Source organism: Cupressus sempervirens, chromosome 11 (assembly GCF_028749045.1).
Source record: "Cupressus sempervirens isolate cs-2001-9-10 chromosome 11, ASM2874904v1, whole genome shotgun sequence".
Classification (NCBI taxonomy): Eukaryota; Viridiplantae; Streptophyta; class Pinopsida; order Cupressales; family Cupressaceae; genus Cupressus; species Cupressus sempervirens.
Window position 1 is genome coordinate 608602680 of NC_143128.1, and position 13648 is coordinate 608616327.

A 13648-nucleotide genomic window follows, 5' to 3' on the forward strand; every position below is an offset into this window, starting at 1 on the left:
ATTAAATCAAATAAATATTATCACGTTCTAAAATTTAAACTTATAATTTTTATCTCCAAATTAAATTCTTTTTATTTAATTTATTCCTTATTTAATTAAACATAATTAAATATTAAAATATCATAATAATTTTCTATTAAATTAAATCATTAATTTAATCTTTTTAATTAGAGTTAATTAATAGAAAATTCATCAAAAACACATAAAACAACATACGAAAACCCATCATAGAAAAATAGATACAAAATCAAACTAAAGGGTTATAATCACAAATTAATGTCATTCAATGCATTTGGAGGGTACTCGACTTAGATACTTCTACTAATTTTCAATTAGGACAAATGGCTTAAAGGTTTAGGACTTGGACTCAAGAATTTATCTCCCCTCTCTTACCATTGAGATAATGTGATAGGGTATGCTCATCCTGGCAATTCAGGGAAGTCGATACCCGGTACTTGTAACTTGCATAAAATTCACGCATGTACAATCACAATATTCTAAGTTAAATAGGCAAAGGTAGGAAGTGGTGCATCATGTAGATCTCGACTAACAGGTGACTACGACTCCCTTCCTTAACCATATTAGAAACGCCATACATAAAGAAAACAAGCACGCACACCATACAGATGCAATATGGGGTAAGTATCCATAAGAAAACACATATGATAATAAAGCATCTAACTAATCATCATTAATAACTTAAAGCATTGTAATAATCATCATGCATACATGAAATATAGAGTACCAAGTAATCTCATCATAAAATCAACTGAATGTAAAACAACATATGATAATCTCAAAACAATACTACTAATCACAAGCATAAAAACTAGCCTAATAGAGTTTGGCAATGATAACAGAAATGCAAACTAGGGGAAGGCACTACAACATTCCTTGTTTGGAGGATGTGGATGGTGATACAAGATTTACTATTGACTAGGATAAGGTCACACAATCAGGATATAGAAGGGGTTTGTTTGACATAAGTGTGATCAAGTTCAAAATTGTTGACTATTGGAGGGATTTTCCATGGAAACATAGGTGAACAAAGTGGCATAGATGACAATCAGAACATTGGCCAAGAGGGTAGGAGAAGTTGTGATCAATGAAAATGATGAGGTAGAGGAAGATAGTGAACTATGGATGGTGGATGAGGTGGTATGAGGGATACATGATGCCAAAGGATGAATAATACTAGTCATGGTCATGATGAAACACAAAATGTAACCCAACTAGACATAGGCATAGATAATACCTATGGTGATCTTTCAAAGCTTTCTATCATGCTATTTTGAGTGTGTTTGTACTATAAATTTCATATCATGGATGCCCTAGTTGGAATAGGCATTGAATTTTAATACTCTTTTTATGCATAGGTTTTTATATGGGTATGCATGGTTGAACAATTTTTTTTATAATTTATGATCAATGGCCTAGTGCATTGTTAGGTAGGGGTATTAGGATACTAGAAGGGGTAGATGTAGAACATTTAATGTTATAAGTGTCATGGTAGAATGAAAAGTAAAAATTTGAAAGTTTTGATGCACTATTAAAGCATATTATATTTTTAATAAAATATACAATTTTATGATAAAAAAAGAACTAAACATGGATTTCACGAAAAAAAATCCATAAATAAACCAACATATATGTTGTCTTATTTTTTATTATTGATACTTTGAGAGATCTCGTGTACATAGAGGTTTGTAAGTGTTTTTTTAGTTTAAGATTCATTTTTACTATTTATTTAAAGTATTCTAAATATTGTTATTAGTTTATTTCTATAATTTAACATTTTTAGTTTTATTTTCTAATTTTGATCTTTTGGGTTTGTATAAATTGCTAACTTGAAAATTTATGCTTTTTGAGTGTTTCTTTATTCACTATTCATCTAGAAGATGACCTGACATGCAGGTGTTCGTGCCATACATTGGAATCCTCACCCATGACTTCCTTCTTTAGACACCAGCTTTTGTAAATAAATTTTAATTTATTTTCAACATTAATTTATAACACATCTAATCCATTAAAACCTTAAAATGTTATTTATATCAAATCATTTAATAAGTAGGTCACATCTAAAGTTTGCAATATAATAACACAAATATATTCTAAACAATTATAATATTTATAGTTCAAATGTTGTTTCTTACTCTTTTTATTTCACACCATTTTAAAAACTACTCTTAATTTTTTGTCCATTTTATTATTGCCTTATTTTTAGATGCCCCACTAAGATTCTTATTTGATTCTCACTCTTTTCCTTCCTCCCACCCTTTTGAAATATTAATTTTACATTTTGTCTCACAACTTTTTTCCTCACCGAGATAATGATTAAGTTTTATGATGAAAAAATGGTTCAACTAATTCTCACACACATTTCTGAATTTTGAATTTTTATTTTCTTTACATATAGTGTTTATTGAAAATTGTAAGATTGCACATATCGCATCCAAAATGAGTATTAAAATGAAGACATCAAATATGACGAGAATCAAAGAAAAATAAATGATAATATACAAGCATCAATGGATACCATGTAGTTGTATGATGACTAACCCTAGAGTTCTTAAAAATAGTTCACTTAGAGCAAGGGTCTATAAGAGATTCAATTTGAGATTAAAAAAAATAATGCTAAGTCATACATTAACTAAAGTGCTAACATCAAAATAAAATTGCCAACTTTGTACATAACCTTTTTCATAGAGATACATTTACTCATCGTACATAATCACCATCACTAAGGGTTCATTTGGTTTGTGGAATTTTCAAAACTAGGACATTTCTACAAACTTTGGTTTTGCCAATCTTCATTCCTATTTTTAGAATTTTACTTGAATTGTTTGTTTCACTTGGAAAATGCTTGTGAAGACACATTTTTATGCCTAAACTTGGAGTTGAAGGCAAACTTCAAAAAGCAATCCAATCTATTGTTTTTACACTCCTCAAAAAACATAACTAGGATTTGATTTTCAATTCCTACTTGCTAGTAGGAAGTTGGAAAACTTGGTTTTGAGACAGAATTGGAAGTCCGATATTCTAATTCCATTTGGCCAATTTTGAAACAAACACAAAAATTTTCAAATCTAGATTTCGAAAAAGCCAATTCCTGTCATCTTCCACGAACCAAACGGACCCAAATTGTATATTATGACATAATATATAATATTTTTGTTAGGGTATTCATTTCTATGACATTTATTACCATGCATGTCACCACATATAAAGTACACATTCAATGCTTCTTTTTCAATCTATCATGCTAAACTTTCATTCATACTTTATATTCTATTTTTAATTTCTTCCTCTTCTTGATTTGTAGACAATCTTTTGTAGCACACATAATTTGAGTGAGAAATATTATTAGTATTCCATTATCATTTTTTATTAATTTTTATTTTTATTTTTTAGACCCAAAAGATGCTCACTTTATATATAAGATAAAAAGGAGCACAGGCTTGTTCCAATTGGTCCATATTTCATGCTCTAGAATCAATATCCTTTTTTTGACTATTTGTTTCTATTTTGGATTATAAATTTAAATAGATTAGCACACATTCTAAATGCATGGTCTTAGCACCTTGCTCAATGCATTTAATGATCCTAATCCTAAATCTATCTATTTGATATGATGGAGAAGATGAATAATTTGATTGTACATGACCCTTTTTTCACAAACTGGACTACTTATGTGATTTTGTCTTTCAACTTTTGAAAAAAAATATCTTATTTTCTTAAGTCAAATTTTCAAGAACATAACTATTACTGAAAAACTTGGGTGACAAATATCTAAAATGATTTATTTAGGACTTGGATTTAAGGACACAATCCTAGATTAGTTTTAGTCCACAATAAATATCATTTTACATCTATATGTAAAACATCATTAGTGATATTAGACTCAAATCACTATCAATTTTTAAAACTAATTACATCACCATTCTCTATTTCTACATGTTTCCATCTTATTACAATATTTGTTAATGTAAACTCAAAAAGGTTACTAAACTTTTATTTGTTAATGATAAGCTCTTAAATACACCTCTCCACACACTCCATTTTTTTGATATTTCTCATCATTTTTATGAAGATCTTTTCATTAAAAAATTATAATAAAATACACTATTCATAAAATAAATAAATATAAGAACATGAAATCATCCTACAAATTTCAAACTAGCCTAACCCAAATACACAAATAAAAAATGAACTTTTTATTGCATTTTAATAAACCAAACAAATTAATTTGAAAAAAACTATGACAAATATCAAATAAACTCTAGAGATTCTTCTCTAAAATTCTAGTTGTTGTATAACTTGGATCACTAATATGGAATTGATCAATGAAATTTTCCAATTAAAGTCTTATCCTCTCATCATTTATTGAATTTATCCCTACCCCCTCCCCCCTAGAATTAGAGCGTGCTTCAATTGGGTGGTCTCCCCGCCAACAAACATGGTGACCCACAATTCCACGTAAAAATTTAGATAAATCTCATTTTGTCCATGGTCAAATGTTCTCTTGGAATATTTTATATTTACAGTTGTAAACCAACAAACCAAATTTGGGACCCTTGAAATATTTGCATGCAACCCTAACTTATATGAAGTGGGAATCAAAAGTTTTAAAATTCTAGCATAAACATCACAATCTTCTCTTGTATCTTTCTATTCATTACTTTTGAATTTTACCCTAGACCTTTTAAGTTATTCCCCTTCCAAGCATGGAGAATCAATGGTCATCATATTCTCAAAGTCGCCGTGATGTGTAATCTTTTGGTACCAAAGATTCATATATGCATTTTCATTTTATAAGATGCTTCCTATTCTCAAGATTTAAACCAACCTGATATATTTTGGTGCCAAGATTAATTTATCAAAAATCTTGGAGGCTATAAGAATTGCATTGGCATCGAGGGCACCGAAGTGCCCCAAGGTTGCATGAGCAGATCCTCACCATTGATTCATAGTTTCCTCGATGTATAAGTTTCAAAATCTGGGCCTTGTACATTGTATTGTTCTCTGGATTCGCGATGTTATTCTCTACTGATTAACGTAGGCTCTAGGAATCCAGAGGATTAGAGTATTCGTCTTCTCTGGCCCTTGAGCGAGATAGGACCTGAACCTATTATTCGGATTGAGCTTTATGAATCGGAATACAGTTTTTTATGCCAAATCCCTCTCAGCCCACAAATTGTAAAGGTCAGAATCAGCCCGAAGGCATCCAATTCCCATCTGGGTGTCCTATAAATTCCAAGGAAGAATACCAATTTGGGTGTGAGAAGATATTTGAATTCATTCTCCAGGTGGATTTGTTTTATCTTCCCTTTCCGTAGCAAAGTCAATCAAGATGGTGTTCTATTTCAAGGCCAGGCCCGAGGCAGGGGATTACAGCATTTACATGGGTCTCGACAAACATGAAAATGAAGAGCTCATCAAATATGGCATTCCGGAGGATATTTGGTATGCTATATGTGTTTTTTTTTAATACTATTTCTATTTTTGTTTCTGTAAGCCACGCCTTGATCTCTTACATCGTGGCCAAAACCATTTTGTATTCTATATTCTCAATCATGGCTAAAAATGTTTTGTATATTATTCGATGTTTTTTATTAAAATTGTGATGGATTAGGCACTGTTCTTAAAATCATGTTGTATTGGATTCTGTTATTGTATGTACATTTTGATGGTTTCAATTTTTTTTGGGTTATACTTTTTAGTCGAATAGAAATTAGCCCTTGTGTTGCTCACATAGCACGTAAGTTTTCAATTCAAGCACTGGTACATTTGTTTAAAAATATCTGATGCTAAAATTTCCATTCACAAACCTAATTGTATATTTCTATTCCAAGCATGGTTTTTTTGATTGATTCTACTGCAAGTAATTGTTTTTGATAGATTCTATATCAAGCATGTTATTCTATATATTCTGATACTATTGGCCCAGTTAGGAATGCAACTGGAGACCCCATTGGGAAATCTGTTGCATGGGAGAGAATGAATAGAAAATAGAAGTGGGTTCAATAAAAGATGAGCGCATCGCTTATCCTTGCTATTAATTAATCAATGGAATGAAAGCAGTTTGCTAAAAGAGCCCCTAAACGTGCACAATTTGTGGGCATGCCCTTGTTTGGTAGGGCGAGTGCTTTGGATTTTTTTGGAGGTTTAACTCTGAAGCAAACAAGAAAGGATTCCTTATTGCTTATTGTTGACTGAGCATTTTATTATTAATCTTCTGATTTTTAGAACAGTTAGGGAAAGCTAATTCCACATTAATATGCATAGAGGTCTTTCGTAAGCAGCAAGCAAGATTAGTAGTAATGTTTATGCCAGGACCATTGATAAGAATTGGTCTTTGAATCCTAGAATCTGTTTAGAATTTATTAGAATGTCTTCCTGTCCTAAACTCTTCTCAAGAGGGCCCATGAATTTTTGAGAAACTTCCCAGCTTCCCAAGGGGTAAGTGCCATTTCTGACTGTTTTGGGTTGTTGAAAATTTGTAAAAATCCCCGCTTCTATTTGTTTGTAGAATTTTTTTTTCACCTAAACTAACTTTTCATACCAATTCCCAATTTTCTTGAGCAATCTTCAGCAGAGTTTCATATTGTTCCTGAGCCTGTCATCCTCAAATTTCTTTAAATGTTGCAAATTCAAGCACTTATTTCACAATTTGTACAATATTATTTGATTTCAAGCTGCAAAACAATCATGCTCATCTTCAAAACATTCCTTTATCATGCAGAGAGTCCCTAGAAATTTAAAAATTGGTCATATGTGTCTGACGGGATGAGGTTTTGGATTAAAGGCAAAAACAGGTTTTAAAGGAACCCAAAACCCTTTATAATAGCAGCCTCTTAAAGACAGATTAATGATAAATTATCAACCATAAAACAGTTACCAGCAGAAAAGGTAACACCAACCAACAACAAAAAACGAAACAATAGAACACGCTCTGTTTCATTTTCGAATTGCTCCAGTTATTGCATAGTCTGAAGAATGGAATCCTCCTTGGGCGCCTCCACTTTGTGTCCTCCATCTTCTTCTTTGTGTTAGCTCTCGTTCTTTTACTGGGACCCATGGTTTCATCAGCCACACCCATCTCCTTATCCAAATTAATGATCTTCTGGTTCTGTAGCATCTCATAAATATTTTTGCGATTCAACCTGGAAGCCTTGAGTTGTTCATGTCTGTGGAGCAGGATGGTAACCAGCATGGTTTCGTTCTTCTGAATTCTCTCTGTCAGCTCCTTCAGTTTGCCCTCCATTTCCTCAATCTGACTGCTCGTATTACTGGTGTTATTACCATTCTGCTCACCACCCAAATCCTTCCTGAAATCCTGCATATGATTCTTTATAACCTGAATTTCATTGACAATCCAGTTGTCAAATTGGAGGGAGTTGGAATACTTGGCTTTAGCAATGCCCAAAATGTTCAGACTGGCCTTATCATTTTCAGTATTTCTCATCTGGGGCAAATTCAGCACAGAGGTTCCCTGGACATATCTGTCCTCTTTATCCTCCATGTTTGACGAGATGAGGTTGTAGAATAAGTCTAGAAAGAATTTTCCATTGGAAAGAATCTGTATTGGGAAGCTCTATCAGGTTCAAAATATAGATACAGTTGCGTTTGAGAAGTTTTATGAATCATTCCGTTTGAGAAGTTTTATGAATCATTCCCAAGGTATGAGTTTAGATAGAAATCTCAATCAACAAGTTGTCTTATGATCATTTCCAAGGTGTAATACATGTATAAGAATGATTGTTGTCATCACATTCATATAGAAGCATGTAAACAATGTCCAGACTCCAAATACAGTGGTTCTATTATCTTTTAATTGTTATTAGTGTTTATGAATGCATGATCTTGGCTCATGCAGAGGAACAACATTTGATTTTATTTGATACATTTGAATATTTATATCCTGGATACCTCTCTGCAGGTTCCATGTGGATAAGCTATCTTCAGCACACGTATATGTGAGAATGCACAAGGGCCAGACAATAGATGATATTAGTGAACCTCTTTTGGAAGATTGTGCACAACTAGTGAAGGCAAACTCCATTCAAGGCATGTTTTTCTTTTTTGTTAGATCTCTATATCTAAAATCAATTCTTCCATTGCTTGAATTTATGACCTTTTAAATTACATCTCTCTGCAGGAAATAAAACCAACAATCTTGATGTTGTGTACACGCCTTGGTCCAATTTACGAAAAACTGCATCCATGGATGTTGGACAAGTTGGCTTCCATAACCCCAAGAATGTAAGTAACTTCTACTATGTTTTGTAAAACATGAATCCTTTGGTTGCCTTGAAATATTTTAGAATGATGTTGTTTTCTTGCTTTAAAAAGACTATCAAAAGCATGCTAGTTTTCCTGTTATTTACTATAGTATTTTCTGTCATCATATGTCATGGTTTGAATGGTAACAAATATCAGCTGGCCCCAGTTAATATCACCCTGCAAGCACTAATGTTTTTGTGGGTTCTAGCTGGGAGGATGGCTGCCCTCACAAGGCTATTATATTTATTCATATATTAAACTTAATATCAATGTATGCATCCTTTTGATACTGATCTTTTTCACTACTCACGGTAATGGAAAATAATTGTGATGACTTGCATGTAATCTGCAGTTGATAAGTTTGGCAATCTGAACTGAACTGGATTGCCTTTTATTCTCCATGGATCCCAAGGCACCAACAAACAAAAAATACAATTTAATTGCAATTTTATCTGGAAACTTGCTATTTAATCCTTTTTTTGGCATGAAACTAATAGAAAATGAAAACAAGTAACCATACACACACTCACACATATTATATATATGTAAATTGTACATAATTCTTTTAATTAGTTGAAATAATCTTTATCCTTTGGTTGCCAAGACAATCCCAAGAAAGAATTTTGCTGCCATACCCAAATCCTGGCTTCGATATTAATCAAATGTGGAACCTGACTTGAGATGATCAATGTGCCTAAAAGGAAGTTTGGGGTATGAGTGTGGGCTTTCTTTAAGATGGGACGGGTTTGCGATGAGAGAGTTTCTTGGATAGTTGTCTACCACTTAATTTTGATAAATTATGCCATACATGTTGCTTGAAGTTACTGAGAGCCACAGTAGATGTACCTTTTTTTTCCACCTTTATATACTCTTGGTTTCATAGTTGAATCCATAGTAAGAGCCATTTCCTGACTGTGCAATCAAACTCTGAGGTGTTCTGTTTTCTTAGTCATCTTATCTTCCTAGCTGTCACTCCTACCTATCATGCTTGCAATGATATAATAATTGATAATAGTGAAGGTAATTAACTGCTAGTGTCTCCATTAAAGAAAATGGTAAATATTTTAAAAATCACACTCTAGAGGCTCTTGCACATTAGGCATGCCAAGCCTACAATTAAGTATTGTTGCGATGCAGTTATTGCAATGTCTCCTTCTATGGATGCTCTAGGTTTTGCCTTAAATCACAAATTCTATATTAAAATAGCCAGGAAAATAGAATCTGTACAATCATATACAGTCAAATCCAAAAAACCATCACATAATCATTTACCTGGTTGAGATCCTGCAATATGTTGGGAAATCATTGAAACAGAATGCACAAAATAGATCTTTCTTTGTTGGAGATATTAAAACAGAGATTATTGCCAGGGTTGGGAAAATTAAATTATCACAAGATGTATTCACTTTATTAATTGAGTCCAACCACAGGAGAGGCAGGATAAGGGGAGTATTCGGGTGCTTTAACAAAACCTCACCCTAGGCCCAAGAGTTGATAGATATCCCTGTTGGCCTCATGTGGCTCTTGCCATCCAGATGAGGGGGTGTACCTAGCAAGGTATCCATAATCCATTAATCCTCTATATTAGACCCAAAGGCGAATTACCGTCCCTCTTGGCCTCACGTGGGTATTGCCATCTAGATGAGGGGGTGTATCTAGTGGGACCCATAATTCATTAATTCTCCACATTAGACCCGAAAACCAATTACCATCCCTCTGAGCCTGATGTGGCTCTTGCCATGATTCTGTTTTCCCTTCCTCTTTCACTGTCCTTTTGCCTTTCAAACTTCATGTAAAGTGCATATTCTTTGCTATAGAAATACTTGCTTGGGGATTGATGCCCTTCCTCAAATGAAGTTCTTCTCTTTTGTTTCCTCCATGCCTGCTCTTTTTCTTCTTGAAAGGCTGCTCTTAAAATCCGAGTAATATTCTTTTATTACTGCTCCTCGTTTTCCAACTTTTCTTCTGCATCTCCAATTTTACTTATACAAATAACCCATTTCACCTTTCATGAAGAGATATAATTTTCCCAAGGGAGTCGGCCTTTTTCTTTGTTGGACTATGATTTCTGTGAATTCCTCTGGTCTTATTCCAATTTGTTGTTATAATGACTGCCTTGAATCATATCATATCTTGTTTGATTTTTGAGTGAGATTGCTGTGTTGTAAGATTGAGTCGTTTCCTCCTTTTCTTGGATGCTGGTCTTTGATCTTTATATCTGTTCCTTGGGAGGAGATGTGCTCCTTCCACTTTGTGTCTCTTCCACAATAATGTGCCTCTTCATGAAATAAGTCACATACTTCCTTATTCACACCTTGTTAATAACTTGCATTCTTCCTTAATTGTTTCTTGTGAACTCATTCACACCTCTCTTATTTTCTGTCTTATTCCTGAATCGTGGTTGGAGGATAGTTGCTATGCATCTGATATTGATTATGCAGAAATATAGTTTGATACTTATCTCCTGGATCTGTGTCTTCAGAAAATCTTAGGTCTTATACATAAGATGATTTTCTGATGGATTTAGGGATCTATCATATCAGGGACATGACTGTTACCTGCCAGATCTCTCTCCAATGCAGCCTAAACTGCCCTAGGTATGTGGTTTATTTTACCTAATTTCAGATATACCCCTTTAAAAGATCTACCTGATTATCATAAAATACATGTATTATTATCACCCTAAAGCATATTTTTGTAATGTATCATGAACTGGTATTGCCAAGATTTAATATCATAAGAGACAAGTTTTAATACACATATATTAGCATATTGTTGAACAATTTGGATATTAGTTTTTGATTGGCTTGTGACATATTTCAGCATATTGATTTCTATAAATACAGTATGGTATATGTGACCTAGCAAGTCCTGTGATGATCTTCTTTTTCATATTCCAGCTTTGAATTTTGATGTTTTAAATTTAAAGTAAGTGTATCCATGTTATGAGGAATCAGTACCATATGTATCTACTATCTCCTCTGTCAGACCTGCATACCTAAGTTTTTGGGTTTGCCACTGGGTGCTCCCTAACCTGTGCACCCATGCAACCTTGCTGCAAAATGATTATTGTGCAAACAGAGATAAGAGTTTCTGATTTGAAGAAGATAAATATAACCAGTCTTCCACAACTTTTTCTTTGACCACATATCAACTTTTGCCTAAGGTTGAAAAATTCCACAAACAGTTAAGATCCTCCAAATCCATATCCAAAGGATGTAATCTTTCTCTTGTTAGGAACTGTGCAAGCTAAGCCGATTAATGGTTTTTAACCTTATGTTAAAGACATTGAATCTACAAACCCACACCATTCTCTAAATTAGAATTGAGGATCTATTTTGCCCACTGGAAATATTTTAACTAAGATAGGAAATCGACTTAAAAGTATTAGTCCTCTCCTTGCAAATAATCTGTGAATGAATTACCATTGTGATTCTTGACTGAGGAATTGTATTCTAATTTCTTCCCATGAGATTCTGCTCACTCAGGAAAACTGATGCTTGTCAACTGTGTTTTCAGTTTTTTAAAAACAATCCTTAAAAAGATTGAAATTTGTGGAACTTGATTTAAAGATGTTTCTCTTTTGCCCTTCTTTAGAATACATTGAGGAGTCAGGACCTTATAAATAATAAATAATTGTTTTTAGTTTCATATTTACTTTCTAGTATATGACATCTATTTTGGAAGATTGAAGTATGTACTATGGGAAGTTAATTTAGGTTGAATCTTGACATGAATTATCATCTTTTTCCTTGGCACATTCAGGTCAGAACTGTCAGAGTTGAGAAACGTATCAATGAAATTGTGAATCGTTTGAATAAAACAAAAGTTGAGCGGAAGCCTGACTTGAAAGGTTTGTTTATCTTGTTCTGCTACCATGTACAGTACTTCCTGACTAGATTTTCTGTTGATAGTACCTTGTATGATTCAAATTTGTCTGCAAAGTATATCCGTATAAAAATGGGTCTCATTTGACAAGGAGATGGATTAAACTGCATTTTCCAAAACTAAACTTCTGTCTTTAATGGTTTTTGGTGGGTTTATTTAACTAAAAAAATTGTATACTTATTCCATTTTTGTAGCTGAACGAGAAGCAATGAATGCTGCAGAAAGAGCAGAGAGAAAAGTTCAGCTTAGGGAAAAGGTTTGCTTCCTTTCTAATATTTATAACTAATTCGTTCCTTCATTATAACTCAGAAACAAGGAGACGACCATAGGTATTTGTTGGATGTTGTGTTTTCTCTTTTATCCTAAAGAAGCATCTGAACATTTTTACATGAAATAGTGCATTGTAAAAATTGTGTCTAATTTTTCATCACCAGTGAGGTTGGTAACTCTGAATTTTTTCATTTGACGGTTGTGGTTATGCTAAGTCTGTTGTTCAATGTTATGGTAGTAATAATTGTACGGTATAGAATGATTAGTTAATGTAAATTTTAGGCAAATCCTTCATTTTTATTTAATGAAAGTTCGTGTCTAGTCTTACTGGGTGTTATTCTCACAGAAACGGCGTGAGGAGTTAGAACGTCTTGAAAAAGAGAAGCAGGCAGAAATAAGAAGCTACAAAGGACTTATGGTTGCAGATAAAATGACTTCCAATAAGGATATTGCATCAGGGAGTAAGTCTCTTCAGGAGTTGGAAGAAGATTTCATGTGATGATACCTGAAGGAAGGAGCATATATATTGACATATGGCTGAGTTTGTATTACTTTCCTTGTTCTGAAAAGTTGTCTCCATGCAAGGAAACATCTGAGGTAGATCGTGTCCAGTTTTGTTGTCATCTACTAGGTGAGATCAAGCCAGTAAGAGCTGGTTTCATATTCTTCTGCAAATGGCTAAATGGATCAAAAACCACCTTCTGAGTGTCACAACTGCCATTTTCAATTTCTGAAGCAAATAGAGGCAAGCGTTCCTCATAGATGGTAAATTTGGTGTCAGTGGTTGTGGGCTGCAGATGTTTAGGCAAACTAGCAACGAGAGGGTTCTGCTTGGTCTTTAGAATGTGTTTCACTATTTCTGTTTCATTATAGCACTGTTACGGATTATTTATAAAAATGCTTCCGTGGTGAATTCTGGTCAGGAAAAATTGTTTTCTTTGATTCTGTGGCATTCATCTTTATTCCACTTTATTGAAGTTGGGCCTATTTATTCTAAATTTTGCCCATCATTATTCCTCATTCAAGTTGGGCCCATTTATTATAAATTTTGTCTGCCTTGTTATTTAACTGGTGTGCATTAAAGAACATAAGAGTAAAATAAAAATAATGATGATATAACGAAGATGCTGTATAATAGTAGTGTGTTGAATTTGAAACAAGGATTGTAGGGGATCATTGTTTGAGTTCTTGTTTCATTTATTTCTCC

General features: G+C 33.3%; 1 protein-coding gene across 1 annotated transcript; it reads left to right on the forward strand.

Moving 5' to 3' along the window:
• The first annotated feature begins 5012 nt into the window (after positions 1 to 5012).
• Positions 5013 to 13439, forward strand: LOC149531152 (coiled-coil protein). The gene is made up of 6 exons (XM_089809516.1): positions 5013 to 5463; positions 7940 to 8067; positions 8159 to 8262; positions 12049 to 12136; positions 12366 to 12427; positions 12788 to 13439. The coding sequence occupies exons 1-6, from the start codon at positions 5351 to 5353 to the stop codon at positions 12938 to 12940; spliced, it is 648 nt and encodes a 215-aa protein (XP_089665642.1). The 5' UTR covers positions 5013 to 5350; the 3' UTR covers positions 12941 to 13439.
• Positions 13440 to 13648: the final 209 nt, after the last annotated feature.

Bases quoted from the DNA above. Each gene is read 5' to 3' on its own strand.
- LOC149531152 (XM_089809516.1), top strand. From the start codon at position 5,351: ATGGTGTTCTATTTCAAGGCCAGGCCCGAGGCAGGGGATTACAGCATT. The intron at 5,464-7,939 runs GTATGCTATATG...ACCTCTCTGCAG, and splicing joins GGCATTCCGGAGGATATTTG to GTTCCATGTGGATAAGCTAT. The intron at 8,068-8,158 runs GCATGTTTTTCT...ATCTCTCTGCAG, and splicing joins GAAGGCAAACTCCATTCAAG to GAAATAAAACCAACAATCTT.